Source organism: Camelina sativa, chromosome 20 (genome assembly GCF_000633955.1).
Source record: "Camelina sativa cultivar DH55 chromosome 20, Cs, whole genome shotgun sequence".
NCBI lineage: Eukaryota > Viridiplantae > Streptophyta > Magnoliopsida > Brassicales > Brassicaceae > Camelina > Camelina sativa.
In genome coordinates this window covers 29,842,789-29,856,507 of record NC_025704.1, presented here as the reverse complement: position 1 = coordinate 29,856,507, position 13,719 = coordinate 29,842,789, and the positions used below count along the sequence as shown (strand labels likewise).

The 13,719-nt window shown below is 32.5% G+C and overlaps 2 protein-coding genes across 2 annotated transcripts; one reads left to right on the top strand and one right to left on the bottom strand.

Annotated features, from left to right (window-relative positions):
- Window positions 7,243–9,989, top strand: LOC104772061 (SEC14 cytosolic factor-like). Its single transcript, XM_010496712.2, has 11 exons — window positions 7,243–7,773; window positions 7,865–7,893; window positions 8,079–8,162; window positions 8,271–8,315; window positions 8,401–8,478; window positions 8,572–8,625; window positions 8,707–8,766; window positions 8,853–8,948; window positions 9,050–9,151; window positions 9,233–9,313; window positions 9,384–9,989. The coding sequence occupies exons 1-11, from the start codon at window positions 7,719–7,721 to the stop codon at window positions 9,714–9,716; spliced, it is 1,017 nt and encodes a 338-aa protein (XP_010495014.1). The 5' UTR covers window positions 7,243–7,718; the 3' UTR covers window positions 9,717–9,989.
- On the bottom strand, window positions 10,170–12,958 carry LOC109124786 (probable acetyl-CoA acetyltransferase, cytosolic 2). Its single transcript, XM_010496710.2, has 14 exons — window positions 12,849–12,958; window positions 12,678–12,755; window positions 12,456–12,554; window positions 12,188–12,361; window positions 11,990–12,095; window positions 11,748–11,886; window positions 11,541–11,618; window positions 11,394–11,459; window positions 11,233–11,318; window positions 10,903–11,113; window positions 10,775–10,816; window positions 10,613–10,699; window positions 10,450–10,535; window positions 10,170–10,329 (listed from the first exon to the last, which is right to left on the bottom strand). Exons 2-14 carry the CDS (start codon window positions 12,715–12,717, stop codon window positions 10,296–10,298), a joined length of 1,248 nt encoding a protein of 415 aa, XP_010495012.1. The 5' UTR covers window positions 12,718–12,755; window positions 12,849–12,958; the 3' UTR covers window positions 10,170–10,295.

Below are 13,719 nucleotides of genomic sequence, written 5' to 3'. Positions count from 1 at the left end.
TATAGACCTTATACTTGCGTGTGAGTTTTGTGAAATACTGAATTTTTCAAGACATTGTATCTTTTACTGTTTTACTACATATCATGACGATTTCCATATACAATGTTTATCCACCCACGTATGTGTCAATTTATAAAATAAATTCCGTTAAGTAAACAAACTTGATCATTCATTTGCATCATCCAACTTTGGAAATATATTTATATAGTTTATTTTGGTCAGAGTTTGAAACTAAAAATGGGTCAACGTCCTTTTGCTCTTTGTTTATTGGCAACTGCTTGGGCATAAACAATCAAAGATTGCATATGTGTGCAAGGTCGAATATCCGAATCTCAAGCAGGAATCTTTATTTTTAATAATCTTAAGTCAAAACACATAAAATTGCAACAAACAAACAAAACATTTGATGCATTCTTCTGAGTTCTGACATTCATGAATTCTTCCATGTCTAATGTCTCCGGGTATAATGGTTCTCAGGAAATCAAGTAATAAGATGATATGTTTAACGTTTTTAGTCGATGTTTTTAACTATGAAATACGAATGAACAAATAACCTATAAATCATATAATCGAATGTATAAAATTCAATACTCTGTTACTCAACAGGCAACAATGCATCTCGACCAACTTGTAAAACGAGTTGGTTCACAAAATTCTACAATTCAACTTTAAAAAAAATGGTAGACATGTTCATAAGATTTTTATTTAAAGTTGGCAAAAAAATCAAATATTATTATAAATTATAATCATTTTATAAAATCTTTAGTTACTAAAACCTAAAATGATGTATATGTTGATAAATAAGTTAGAGAGTAAATAATGATATGAAAGATTGGATTTCATATTATTTTGACTAGGAAAAACGCACGGAAAAATGAAAATTTAAAGAGATTAACATTGGTAAGCCATGTTTTAGAGAGGAAATTTGATACTAATTCTCTAATTGAGAGTATTTCATTTCAATTATATAATTTCTAAACTGATTCTACGTTTATTCACTTTTTTTACTTATCATATTTTGTTAAAAAAAAATTTTTACAACCTTTTATAATCTTAATCACTTTTTATTTAGATGTGCTCATCATCGGCTCTTTTGCCAAAAAAAAAAAAAGTTAAATGAGTTAAATCTTTGTACGAAAGACGAAAGTGCTAAGGTGTATATACATAAATTGGGATTTCCTAACATTTTTTCATAGCTTTCTCGACATTGGATGGACAAGGGTCATTTTTTCAAGGATGGTCTTTTCTCCAGTGGAAGCACCATTGTCTCTGATTCACCTCTACAAAACATGACTCCTAGTCCTCAGGTCAGCATCAATCCATATTTGTTATATGATTGCTAGTTTTGTTTGTGTTAAACATTTCTGACTGTTTGGATGCACAGAGACCCACTCAAAGGAAGCTTCAATATTTTGATGATGTTGACTTAGTTCATTCAGACATCTAAAGTTCAATATTGTGAAGCGGGACCAGAGCCATAGAATCTCACAAGAAGAATATGAGCTATACCAAATCCGTTATTGCCATATCTTTTGTTGATGTGGCTCTCTTTACAACCGTGGTGTTTATGGTGAATCAAGATGATGATGTTGGTTACTACACTATTCCTACATGATTTACCTCTTATTGGTGGTCAGATTACTTTAATCCTAGTGTAGTTGATTGTTTGTAACCAACTCTGTACAAGATTTTGAATCTTCTTCTACTTGTTCTCATTTTGTTTTGTATGAAAATTTGTTGAGTTTAACAATGTTTGTATAAATGTGGCAAGATATTGGTGATATCTCCTATGTTATAGTAAAGGAGAAGACCAAGAGAGTAAGAAAACTATTATCAACTTTGATATAGGGAATGATTTTCACATTATTCATCGAATAGACATATATATATATATATATACACTAGGTGGTGAGATTGAAATTCACATAATAAAATATGAATAAAATATATCAAAAATATGTATAACTGTTTTTAAAAATTAATGGATTATTTTTCTATATCATATCATCAAAATTTGTATTTTATAGTAAATAATTTATATATTTACAAAAATGTAAAAATTTGTACTAGACTGTTCGATATTTAAAAACTTACTTTGACTATCGCCCCCAAACATAATCAACACTAGATTCAGACCCGCACGTACGTGCGGGATTATGTTTATAAACCAATTTATTTTAGTATTTATAATTAAACTCATACTAATTGAGATTTTAGTTTGATTTTTCGTTTAGTTTATTAATGTTTGAAATTTTGAAATAATAATGGTTTCACCAAAATTTTAAAATTCAGAACAACATAATGGTTGGACTGATAACAAACGAAATCAATTGGTTAGATTCTATTAAATTTGTGAACTATCAAATCAAATATATAACCGTTAACAACGATGAAAACCCGTTTGAGACAAATAAGAATATTTAAGGATGGGCGTAATTCTCTTTTCGTTTTGTCATGTTCCATCATGTCCTACACCTGTTCTCAAATTTTTGTTGCATAAAAGAATATACAGGACGGGACCAGACGAAAACACACATTCTCAAACTCCCGTATGAAATAAACATAAATATAATTCATAGTATATTTATATATCATATGTTGTAATAAAAATATTACAAATTAATTGACTTCTTTATTCTTATCATTTTATATATGGTTCACCTATATTAGATTATGTTTTTTTGTTTTAACATTTTTAATTGTTATAGATCATATTTTATGTATTTTTATTTTTATTTTATTTTGAACTTATGCTAGGTCAATTGAAAATAGTAAGATTTATTTGAGGACATTAAATGTATTTTATCATGTCATAGAACATGTCAAGAATTAGAATTGTTTATTTAGTATATGTAAACATATTTATTTAGTATAACATCTGTAACCCAAATTTTTGTCATTTTGGTTTTTGGTTCAGTTTCATGTTGGTTTATGAATATTTGGGTGTTTGAGTGTTAATCAGAACTTTAAGACTTGGATCAGACCATCGGTTGGCCTGGAAACGATAAAAAATAAGTTATAAATGATAGAACATAGGCATGTATATTTTGGACATATTGTATCCACCAAATGTAAATTTTCTGTTATAATATTCGTTTGACAATATTTATAATAGTCCAGCGGATAAGAGACTGGGCAAAGAATATCCGTATTTGGTTGTCAAAAATAAATATAGGGAAAGCTTCTAACAGGATATCCATATTTTTTTCGTTTGAGTATTTAATTATTACAAAATTAATGGAAATTCTCCAAAATTTTATATTTTTAAAAATATATATATTTCTTTTTTTTTAATCCAAAAATAGCTGAATTCTACAAAATATATGTTCTTAAATTAACTCTGACCAAAATTATTAAGAATTTGAAAATTGAATGTTGTTATCTAAATTTTCTAATCTTATGTGGTATTTTGCAGAGTAATCTTTTATTTTTATTTTATAGACTTTTTAAAGATAATGATGACTTAAAAAACAAATTTCAAGGTATTCATGTTATAAAGTTTTACTGCCATGTGTGTTGTTTGTTTTATTTTCCATATACATCCCAAATTGTAGTGCCATTTAAAAAAAGACTGTTCACATCATATATTTGAAAAAATAAGAAAAATAATATAATTTAATACATATAGCTGATTACAAATTAACAACACAATCATGGAAGATTAAATTGTACTTTTATGTGTTGGTTTCTAAAGTTAATTGATAATGTTAAATCAAGGCTCAACTATATACCCTAATAAGAAATTCCTATAGATTTTTCTTAAATCAATCTATATAAAGACTGAAGAAAACAAATACTAATATAGTATTTTGTGACTTACTGGGTTCATATAAAAAATGTGGACTTCTTTTAAGCAATCAAATGTAATTTTTTTTGTTTGCCAGATGTTATTTCAATTGGATGAACACCCGTTTATACCACAATCCTCACTTACATACAATCTCTAGGTAAAAAAATTATGCTTTAGAAAAAGATCTTAATTTGTATATGCTTATGTACACGACAAAAAATTATAAATTTAACAATTCATAAGAATAATAAATGATAAACAGGACATAGAACATAGTACTGGTTAACTAAAAAAGAATATAGTAGATGTTAGCAATATGCATATATGCAAACTTAAATACTAAGACACATGCATTTTTGTTTTTTGCATAAACAAAGAGATACAAAAATAGTGTAGAGTGTTATATATGATATGTAAATGCTAAATCGATTAATCTATTTATTGGCTGGAAAGAGTCAGGCTAAACGTTTTTTACTTTTACGTTTAGAACAACAAAAATCTATATAAAATCTTTTAAAATTTTATTTATTTTTCAGTTAATGCATATACAATATGTTTGAATCTATATGGATGATTCCATTTAGATAATGAATTAATTGTCTAGATTTTGCAATTCCTATTAAACCGATAAGAGTAAATATATAAGGTTAGTTTTAGAAATAATCCCTAAATTTTAGATTTTTGGTAAATTAATTACTGATTTATTTCAAGATTTCTTAAAATAAATAATCTGTTTAAATTAAAGTTAAGTTATACTCATATATACTATTCAAATCTAATTAGATATAGTTGTTATAGGAATCTTAAATGATAAGTTTATTAATTGCGAAAATCTCTTATTATTTTATAAAATTTTAATTACTATATAAAATTCAAGGAATTGTTAATATAAATAATTTCGTTTTTATTATAATATTTTCATTTTGTAATCTTATTGGCTGTAATTTTTTTATATAGAGGTCAAATATTTGAACTTATTATTTGTAATTAATATAGTTTCATAAAATATAGGAATGTATCATTTATAGTTAATATAGTTTCCTAAAATACTAGAATACTAGGTACTAACCCGCGGTAGACCGCGGGCTGAACATTTTATTTTAGAAAAATTTGCAAAAATTGTTTATTAATTAAATTATTTATAATGATTTATGATTGAAATTGTTGGTTTGGAATCTTAGCAATTTTTTCAATTTTTAATATGTTTATTGAAAAAATGACATCAATAAAAAACTGAGGCTGTAACAATGAATAAATAGTTTAAACCTTTGATTATAGACACGTTTGAAAGAACTTAAGCTTTTTAAGAATTCATGGTTTGAGATTTTTTTGTTAAGAGGATAAAGATTTTGTTAAGGGAATATTTTTTTTGTTTAGGTTTTTTTGGTTTATGTATTTAATTTAAATGGATTGATTATCCATGCAACCCCACAATTTTGGTTAATTAATATAGTTGATTTTTAATTTTTAATAATTACTAATTATCTTTTATAGCTTCAGCAGTTTTAGCCTTTATTTAACAATTTCTAATGGCAATTACATGTAATTTTTTACACTTTTTAAGGTTATTTTTAATTTTGTACTTCTCAATTAATATAGTAGGATTTTGAATTATAAAAAGAGTTAATCATTTAGTCTTTAGTAATTGTTACCATTGTTTTAGGAAATTTTAATTTGTTTTTAAAAATTATGTAGGCAAGTGGATCTGTTTGGCAACATGGATATATGTTATAGTTTTTGTTTTTTTTTATCCCTATGTGTGCTCCCCAATTAATAGTATAGATATATTATTTTCTTACAAAATCTTAACTAAAAATTAAAGATATGAATGGTGTGTCCTAAAGTAATATACGGTAAAACCTCTATAAATTAATAATGTTGAGACCAAGACATTTTATTAATTTATAGTGATATTAATTTATCTAGAAATTAATAATTATTCATTTATAGTGTAAATTAATAACATTCATTTATAGATATATTGTTAATAGTTTGAATTTAAAAAAAAATATAAATTGAGACAATTTTAGCAAAGTAAAATTAGACTTTTGGATTTTGTAAATTTTATGGTATTGGAATTGAGTTTGTAATATTCATAACACATTATTAACAATAAATTACAAATACAATAGAAAAATTCACTTATACACATGACATACATAAATTCAAATTTAATAATATCAATTGTTGTATTTTAATAGTCAATTAAACTATCAAAATATAAATCATGAATATCTAGAAATTGAAAACTTAAAAAAAATTAGCTATTTTTATGATATGTTACAGAATATTTTATATTATTATAGTTTAAAAATACAACATAACAATTGTTTTATATATATGAGCTTTAGGAGAAACATACATTATATATATATATGTAAATTTACATAATTATTAATTTATGATATTATTGGGACCATATTTTACATAGAGATTTCAAAAAAATTATTATCTTATTATCTTATCGAATTTTGTTATTTTTTACACTGGTCCGACTTGGGACTAGCAAAATTTATTAATTTATAGTGTTTATTAATTTATAGAGTATTAATTTATAGAGGTTTTACTGTAGTAAGAAGTTGAAAAATGGAAAACAAACTAAAATGGTTGATCCTTCTTGGCTTTTGAACTGCAAATCACAATTGTATGATAGGCATGTACAAAGATATTGACCTTTGGATAGCCCATAAAGCAATTCATCTATGGTATCTCTGGCCGCTAAACTTTTCTGATACGCCACAAAATGCCCTTATATATAGTTACTAGGTAACAACCCGCACATAGTGCGGATAAATCAATTCAAATAAAATTATTATTTGGGATTTGATATTTATTTGTGTAAAATAAAATATGGAAATAATTCTTTTTTTTTGTTTTATTCAAATTTATATTTATTTTATATAAAAATATGTTTCACCCGTAAAATATTTGAAAGTAAATAATAATTTTAACACGGTGAAAAAATTTGTATGAAATTTATTTTAATAAAACATGAATATTTATTTATTTAAAAAAAAAATGTTGTTTTTTAAAGAAGTATAATATAGTTTTAAATTAAATGACTACAAATAGTTTAATTTATTTAATGAATTTTTATTTAAGTCTGTAATGACATAGATGTAATTATGATTAATTAATGGGTTTATTTGCTAAAATGTGTTTAGGCAACAACACATCAGCATTTTTTTTAAGAATACTTCTCTATTAATATATAGGGGATTAAACCACTTGAAATGTAATTAAAACGTTCTTAAAAAGACAACTTCGAATATTTGACCCCAAAAAAGAAAAAGCAGTAAAAAAGAGACCAACTTTGAATACCAACATCCACCTTTTGATCTGTTCTTCTCCCAATAAACGACAAACACAAGGCTCACCACCAAATCAGCTACGAGTTCATTCATAATCATACTTGATAAAACAAAGCTTTAGCAAGTTGTCGAAACTTCACCCTATAATTAAATGTTCCTTAAAACTATTTCAAAGTTTGAATCTTCCTCTCTGTGTTATTTTTCGTTGGTTCATTGAGAACAATCAGACTTTTTAACTCGTCCCATTGACCAAGCACCACAAGAGGAAGAGGAAATCAAAATGGTGTTTTGGGAGTATTGATTTGATGAGATTATTCAACAAATCCCACACAAGTAATCAGAAGTTGCTTTGTAATTTTGGTTAGGACCAGTCTTAATCAAAGTAGTTCGTATCTTAAAACGAGTTTCTTTCTACTTGTCATTAAAAGTGTATATTTCTGTTGGGAGTTTATTAGGTTCTCCTCCTACCACCTCTTTGTTGACCTTTAATGATGGACTCATAGTTTGGTGCAAAGTGACAAAAGAAAAGAAAAAAAAAAGACGATCTTGAAGATTTTTATATAATATTTGTTTTTCTGGGCAATCCTGTTTGGTTGCCAAGGAAGTGAGCCAAAACAATGGGGATCGTTTCAGAAGAAGCCATTGATGAATTCCAGGAGCTGATGGATCAAGGTCTGACCTTGTTCCTCTTTACTTTTCCTCTGTTTCTACTTTGATTTCTAATTAGTAATTACTGAATCTATCTGGTAAAAATTTGTTCTAGCTGAGGAGCCATTGAAGAAAACATTTGAGGTATGTTCTTGGAAATGGGTCAACTGAGAGCAGATCACAGATACATTAGATTCTCCATAAATTTCTCACTTTTTAAGTTTAGGCGATGGAGAAAAACCTTTACTCAAACTTGATCTGGGGGTTGAATCTCTCATCTATGATATTGGCTTAAAAAGGAGAGTGTGTTTTGTTTTGTGAATCTACAGAGAGTCCATCAGAGATATCTGAGGGAGAATTTGGGTCGTTTTCTGAAAGCACGAGACTGGAACGTATGCAAAGCTCACACAATGGTATGCCTCCCAAACTCTTTGTGTGCTTTGAGTGACTCCATCCAAAGTCTCTGTCTGTCTTGTCTGATTGCACACACCGTTTCTTCCTCCACTTTCAGCTGGTTGAAGTGTTTGCGTTGGAGGGTGGATAATGAAATTGACAGTATCCTATCCGTGAGTTAATACATTCCTTCTTTCCTTTAATCTGTTCTGGTTTGAGAGCTATAATTTGATATTTTGATGCTTTTGGTTTGCGCAGAAACCCATTGTTCCTACTGAGTTGTATAGGGACGTACGAGACTCTCAACTAATAGGAATGTCAGGTTACACCAAAGAGGTAGCCTCCTTAATTAGTTCCCATGATTCCATTTCCTTTTCTGATCAAAACAGATTCTCTCTTTCTTGATATTGCTTCTTCCTTGACGTTTAGGGCTTGCCTGTCTTTGCTATTGGCGTCGGCCTCAGCACATTTGATAAAGCTTCTGTAAGATGCTTCATTGTTTTCTCGCACTTTTGACAATCAGTCAGATGACAAACAAAAAAAAATGAATTCTTCCACATACAGGTTCACTACTATGTCCAGTCCCACATACAAATCAATGAGTATAGAGACCGTGTATTACTGGTGAGTACATGCCAGATTGCTACACTCTTTCTTTCTTTTTTTTTTCAGTTTCTCTCTTGATTTAATGATTAAAACACTGTTTACAGCCTTCTATGTCTAAGAAGAATGGGCGGCCAATCACCGCCTGCGTCAAAGTTCTAGACATGACAGGATTGAAACTTTCAGCTCTTAGCCAAATCAAGGTAGGATAGTCCATCTCTGCAGACCAATTTAGTTCATGCCCAATGATACCGCAAGATGTTGAATTCAGTTTCGTACTCTTTTTTTACTAACTTTAATGCAGTTAGTGACTATCATATCGACCATCGACGATCTAAACTATCCAGAGAAGACAAACACGTACTATGTTGTCAATGCCCCTTATATATTTTCCGCATGTTGGAAGGTAAGCCTCTTTGATCCTCTTATGTTTGTGACTCCGGGTGTTTAGCTACCTAGCACGTATGTATAATTCATTTCCTGGCAGGTTGTAAAACCTCTTTTGCAAGAGAGGACAAGGCAAAAGGTTCATGTCTTATCTGGTTGTGGAATGGATGAATTATTGAAGGTATATGCATTTGCTTTCTTATGATCTTGCTGTGAAATGCAAACTTGTCTAAATCTTGTGGTTCTTGTAGATTATGGACTTCACATCCCTCCCACATTTCTGTAGAAGAGGAAGCTCTGGGTCATCTCACCACACTCAGAGCGCAAACTGTTTTTCTATCGATCATCCCTTCCATCAACAGCTATACAACTATGTGAAGCACCATTATGAAACCCGAGGACAAGCAGAACCTGCAAAGCAAGGGTCATTCCACGTGGGTTTTCCTGAGCCTGAAGCTGAACGTTGTGTGATAGCCAAAACCATTGAATCGGAACTGCACAAGATTGAGAATTGCAACAGTCTGGCCATGTCCACTGGTGACAGAAAAGCAAGTCATGAAAAACTGGAAGATGATGAACCCTGAATGCTTCCAAGGAAAATCCATTCAGTGCCTCTACAATTAAGATATATATTTTTTACGGGTGAGCTAGCAATCTAAATGAGTAAGCGAGAACCGAGCTGTGTCCTCTCTCCCTAAGCCATGCAAATGTAAAGCGAAAAAACAAAAAGAGAATAAATCTTGAACTTAATGCATAGGTTGCTTCATGTATAGTGTTATTTGATCCTTTGTTGTAGCAAAAGTTTTTTTGGAAATCTACCTCTCATTTCCCTAAGCATCTGTGTGAGTGTTGTGTAATTCTTTGGTCTTTGATGTGCTTTTGGCTGAAACAACAACAGTTTTAGGCTTCTAATTATGCTCAACTTATCTGATTCCTCTCGCTCTCCTCTAAATTCCTCAAAACTATTGCAAATGCTCATTTATTTGTTCGCCAAGGTAAACATTATTGGCTGCATTTCACTTCAGAGTCTGTCAATCTACTACCTCAGACATTACGTCTTAATTTAACACACTTTTATTGCATTGACGTACAAATTTAAGCAGTCTTGTGACACAAACTTAAACCATATACATAAGCTATGCGTTATACAACATTTCTTGGCTTCAGAGTGCTGAATATGCGATTGTCTTCTCCGATCTGCCAACATGTCATCAAGTTGAAGTTAAAAGATTTAGTGTTGGGAAGCATTATTCGAGAAGTAATCTCGTGTGCTAACGCTATGCTTACGGCTTACCAGAGTTAAAAAAAGGAGCTTACATGAACTCGAGGACAAGGGCTGATGCTCCTCCTCCTCCGTTGCATATTGATGCCACTCCATACTTTCCCTTCTTTGCTCTCAACACCTGAATCAGAAGTATTCAAACCAAATTTTCAGGATGGATTCAATTTAACACCACTGTTGCTTGGTCTTACAACTTACCCCCAATAATGTGACCAATATACGAGCACCACTGCATCCCAGTGGATGTCCAAGTGAAACTGCCCCTCCATGCGCATTCAGCCGTTCCTAATTATACATACATCATCAGAGACTGAAAATTAAGTCTGCAATATCCAAAACTGTACTTGTTTCATGACTCACAGGATCTAATCCCAGCAGTTTCTGATTGGCCAGAGCTACCACCTGTGGGGAAATAAGCCAAAACCGTCAGACCTCTTTATACAAACACAACAACTATAAAACACTGAGATTTCAGTAAGTGGGATTACAGAAAAGGCTTCATTTATTTCATAGTAGTCCACTTGAGATGCATCCAAACCAGCCCGCTTTATAGCTTTAGGAATAGCAAGAGCCGGCGTAGTTGTGAACAACTCAGGTGCCTGAGCAGCATCAGCATATCCTCTAATCTTAGCAATAACATGCAGTCCAAGCTCAAGAGCCTTCTCTCCACTCACCAGCACCAACGCTGCCGCACCATCACTGTCCACAACGTAAAGCAGAGCCAGTAAGTGGTCGTTGGAACTAAACAACACAAAAGCTAGCAGAGTTACAAATGACAAAAAAAAACTAAGAAACAAAGTTAAGAGACAAAAGAGGACCTTATACTTGATGCATTTCCAGCAGTGACTGATCCCCCATCCTCCTTGAAACTCGGTCTAAGCTTCTTTAACTTGGCCGCATCAAACTGGTCCATGCCAAACAAAGTTAAGATCAATCAAGGCTGTCCCACGAGAAGCAGCTGTTTCTAAACTATTTTTACCTTGCCCAGTCCTTCATCCTTGTCAATAACAACCGAAGGCCTCCCTCTTCCAGTGGAAACTTCCACCTATCGATATGAGTGTATGAAAATATACCATCACAATGTCATAAATTGAATTCCTGGAATGCAGGGAAAGGAGAGGTGTACCGGAACAATTTCCCAAGCAAACAACTGAGTGTTTTGTGCAGCAATACCACGCTCAAAGCTCTGGATAGCATAAGCATCCTACAAAAAGAAAACGTTTGTACGTCAGGAAAAAAGAATCAACGAGACAGCCTGATCATCACATTTGCATCAGTCATGAGTCTAGCGAAACACAATTGGAAAGACAGATCAAAGTTAAACATGAGTGACCTGTTCTTCTCTTGTAATACAGTGCTGGTCAGCGCATATTTCACCACAAACTCCCATTCCAAAGTCATTGTAGACATCCCAAAGTCCATCTTTCATCATACCATCAACAACAGTATCATGGCCTAATCGAGAACCCCTTCTGCTAACATATATCAGAGTAAAGAATAAACGAGGAAGCTTTTTCGAAATCTGCGGCACTTGAGTTTCCTATAAAGTTTTGAGTTAGGAAACTCAGAAAGCACCTTGCGTCTGGGAGGTACTTAGGTACGTTTGACATGCTCTCCATCCCACCAGCCACAACAACATCATTCAAGCCGAGCTGGATACTTTGAGCCGCTAGCATTACAGCTGAGGTTACAGGTGAAATATATATGTATTAATGTGTACACCGTTTCAATGATCATCTGGAATAGAAGAAGAGTAATAAAAGGTTATATTACCTTTCATTCCTGCAGCACAGACTTTGTTAACAGTGGTGCAGATCACCGAATAGGGAATCCCGGCACCAAGTGCAGCCTGTCTTGCTGGTGCTTGCCCAAGATTAGCGGTTAAGACATTGCCAAAGAAGACCTCTTCCACAAGGGCCGGATCAACATTTGCTCTTCTAAGAGCGGCTATGAGAGGGGTGTCAAGCAGTAAGAGAATGAAAACTTGGCTAAATGAGAGAGAGAGAGACAGAGAGAGTAGTAGTAGTAGTAGTAAAACTACCTTCAATGGCTATGGACCCAAGTCTTGTGGCAGTCAAAGACGAGAGGGAGCCAAGGAAGCCCCCCATAGGCGTTCGGGCAACTCCCACAACACAAACATCTGCACCCACCGGAACTCAATTGTAAGTAGCGATACAAAATGATCCAACCAGAAAACACTATAAACTTGAACAGGACAAGAAGCTCGAGGGGGACTCGGAAAGACAAGTGAAACAGAAAGAACCTCGAGGCTTTACGGAATCATCAGAGACAGACGGAGCCATGGAAGTCACCGAAGAAATTATGTCCGAGGTACGTACGCCTGCCAAGTAAGAAAAACCGAGATGATGATAAGAATCAACAGGAAAAAACAAAAGATGACAACTTTGAGTTCTGAGTGAAAAAAATGCATCACCTTTGGTTTGGTGGCAGATGAGGACGATCAGGCTGGTGTTAAGATTACGAGGAAATGAGAAAGAGAGAGATCATAATTGACCCCAAAAAAAAGAAAAAGGTAGATATAGAGATAACAACAAAGTGTGTGTGTGTGTGTGTGACGTAAGATACCAATATCAATGTCGGTTCCACCACCACCTTGGTATGCGTGATTGATTTCTTGGCAAGTTTTGTCCATTTCTTCCAAGTTAAAGTTTTTTATTAGGAAGGTAAAGATATGATCACTCGGCTGGAGTTTTTACCTGGAGGCTGGAGTTTCCATCAAAATGTAGAGACACAAGGAAGAACAGCAAGAAACAGTACAATGTATCTCAAAGATTCCTAAACAGGGTTATAAAAATTGGTGAGTGCATGACCACAACTAAGGTACACAAATTTTAAGCCCGTTTCACATTTTCACTTGGAAACAAAGACAAGACCATACATGTTTGCAATTATACTAGACAAACGGATCTCGTACATAAATAATAACCTCCCTATTGCTACTTGTTTGTTCCAGGAGGATCAATCAACTTTATCTTCAACTCAATCTCACCCGATTCAACAGCACACAGCCTCAGCCACACGCTCTGCACCACCTCTCCGTCTATGCAACTGATTGTGCTCTCCCGAGATACGCAGTTCTCTGGATCCGGTAATACCTTCCTAAGCGTTGTCTCACCAGAGGACACGCGGACTATATGTCTTAGTCTGGCAACTGAGATAAGCGGTTGAAGGCTGAGAGAGGCATGGCCCATCTTGTCATCTGCCTTGAACCTATCTTTATCAAACACCTCCTGCACCACCCCACCCCATTTTAACAATCTCAGCATCATCATCATCATCATCAT

Excerpts from the sequence above, each read along its gene's own strand:
- LOC104772061 (XM_010496712.2), top strand. The coding sequence starts at position 7,719 with ATGGGGATCGTTTCAGAAGAAGCCATTGATGAATTCCAGGAGCTGATG. Across the intron at positions 8,316-8,400 it reads AAATTGACAGTATCCTATCC|AAACCCATTGTTCCTACTGA; the intron begins GTGAGTTAATAC and ends TGGTTTGCGCAG. Across the intron at positions 8,626-8,706 it reads GCACATTTGATAAAGCTTCT|GTTCACTACTATGTCCAGTC; the intron begins GTAAGATGCTTC and ends TTCCACATACAG.
- LOC109124786 (XM_010496710.2), bottom strand. The coding sequence starts at position 12,717 with ATGGCTCCGTCTGTCTCTGATGATTCCGTAAAGCCTCGAG. Across the intron at positions 11,460-11,540 it reads TTGCTTGGGAAATTGTTCCG|GTGGAAGTTTCCACTGGAAG; the intron begins GTACACCTCTCC and ends TCATATCGATAG. Across the intron at positions 10,330-10,449 it reads GCCCTTGTCCTCGAGTTCAT|ATCGGAGAAGACAATCGCAT; the intron begins GTAAGCTCCTTT and ends ACATGTTGGCAG.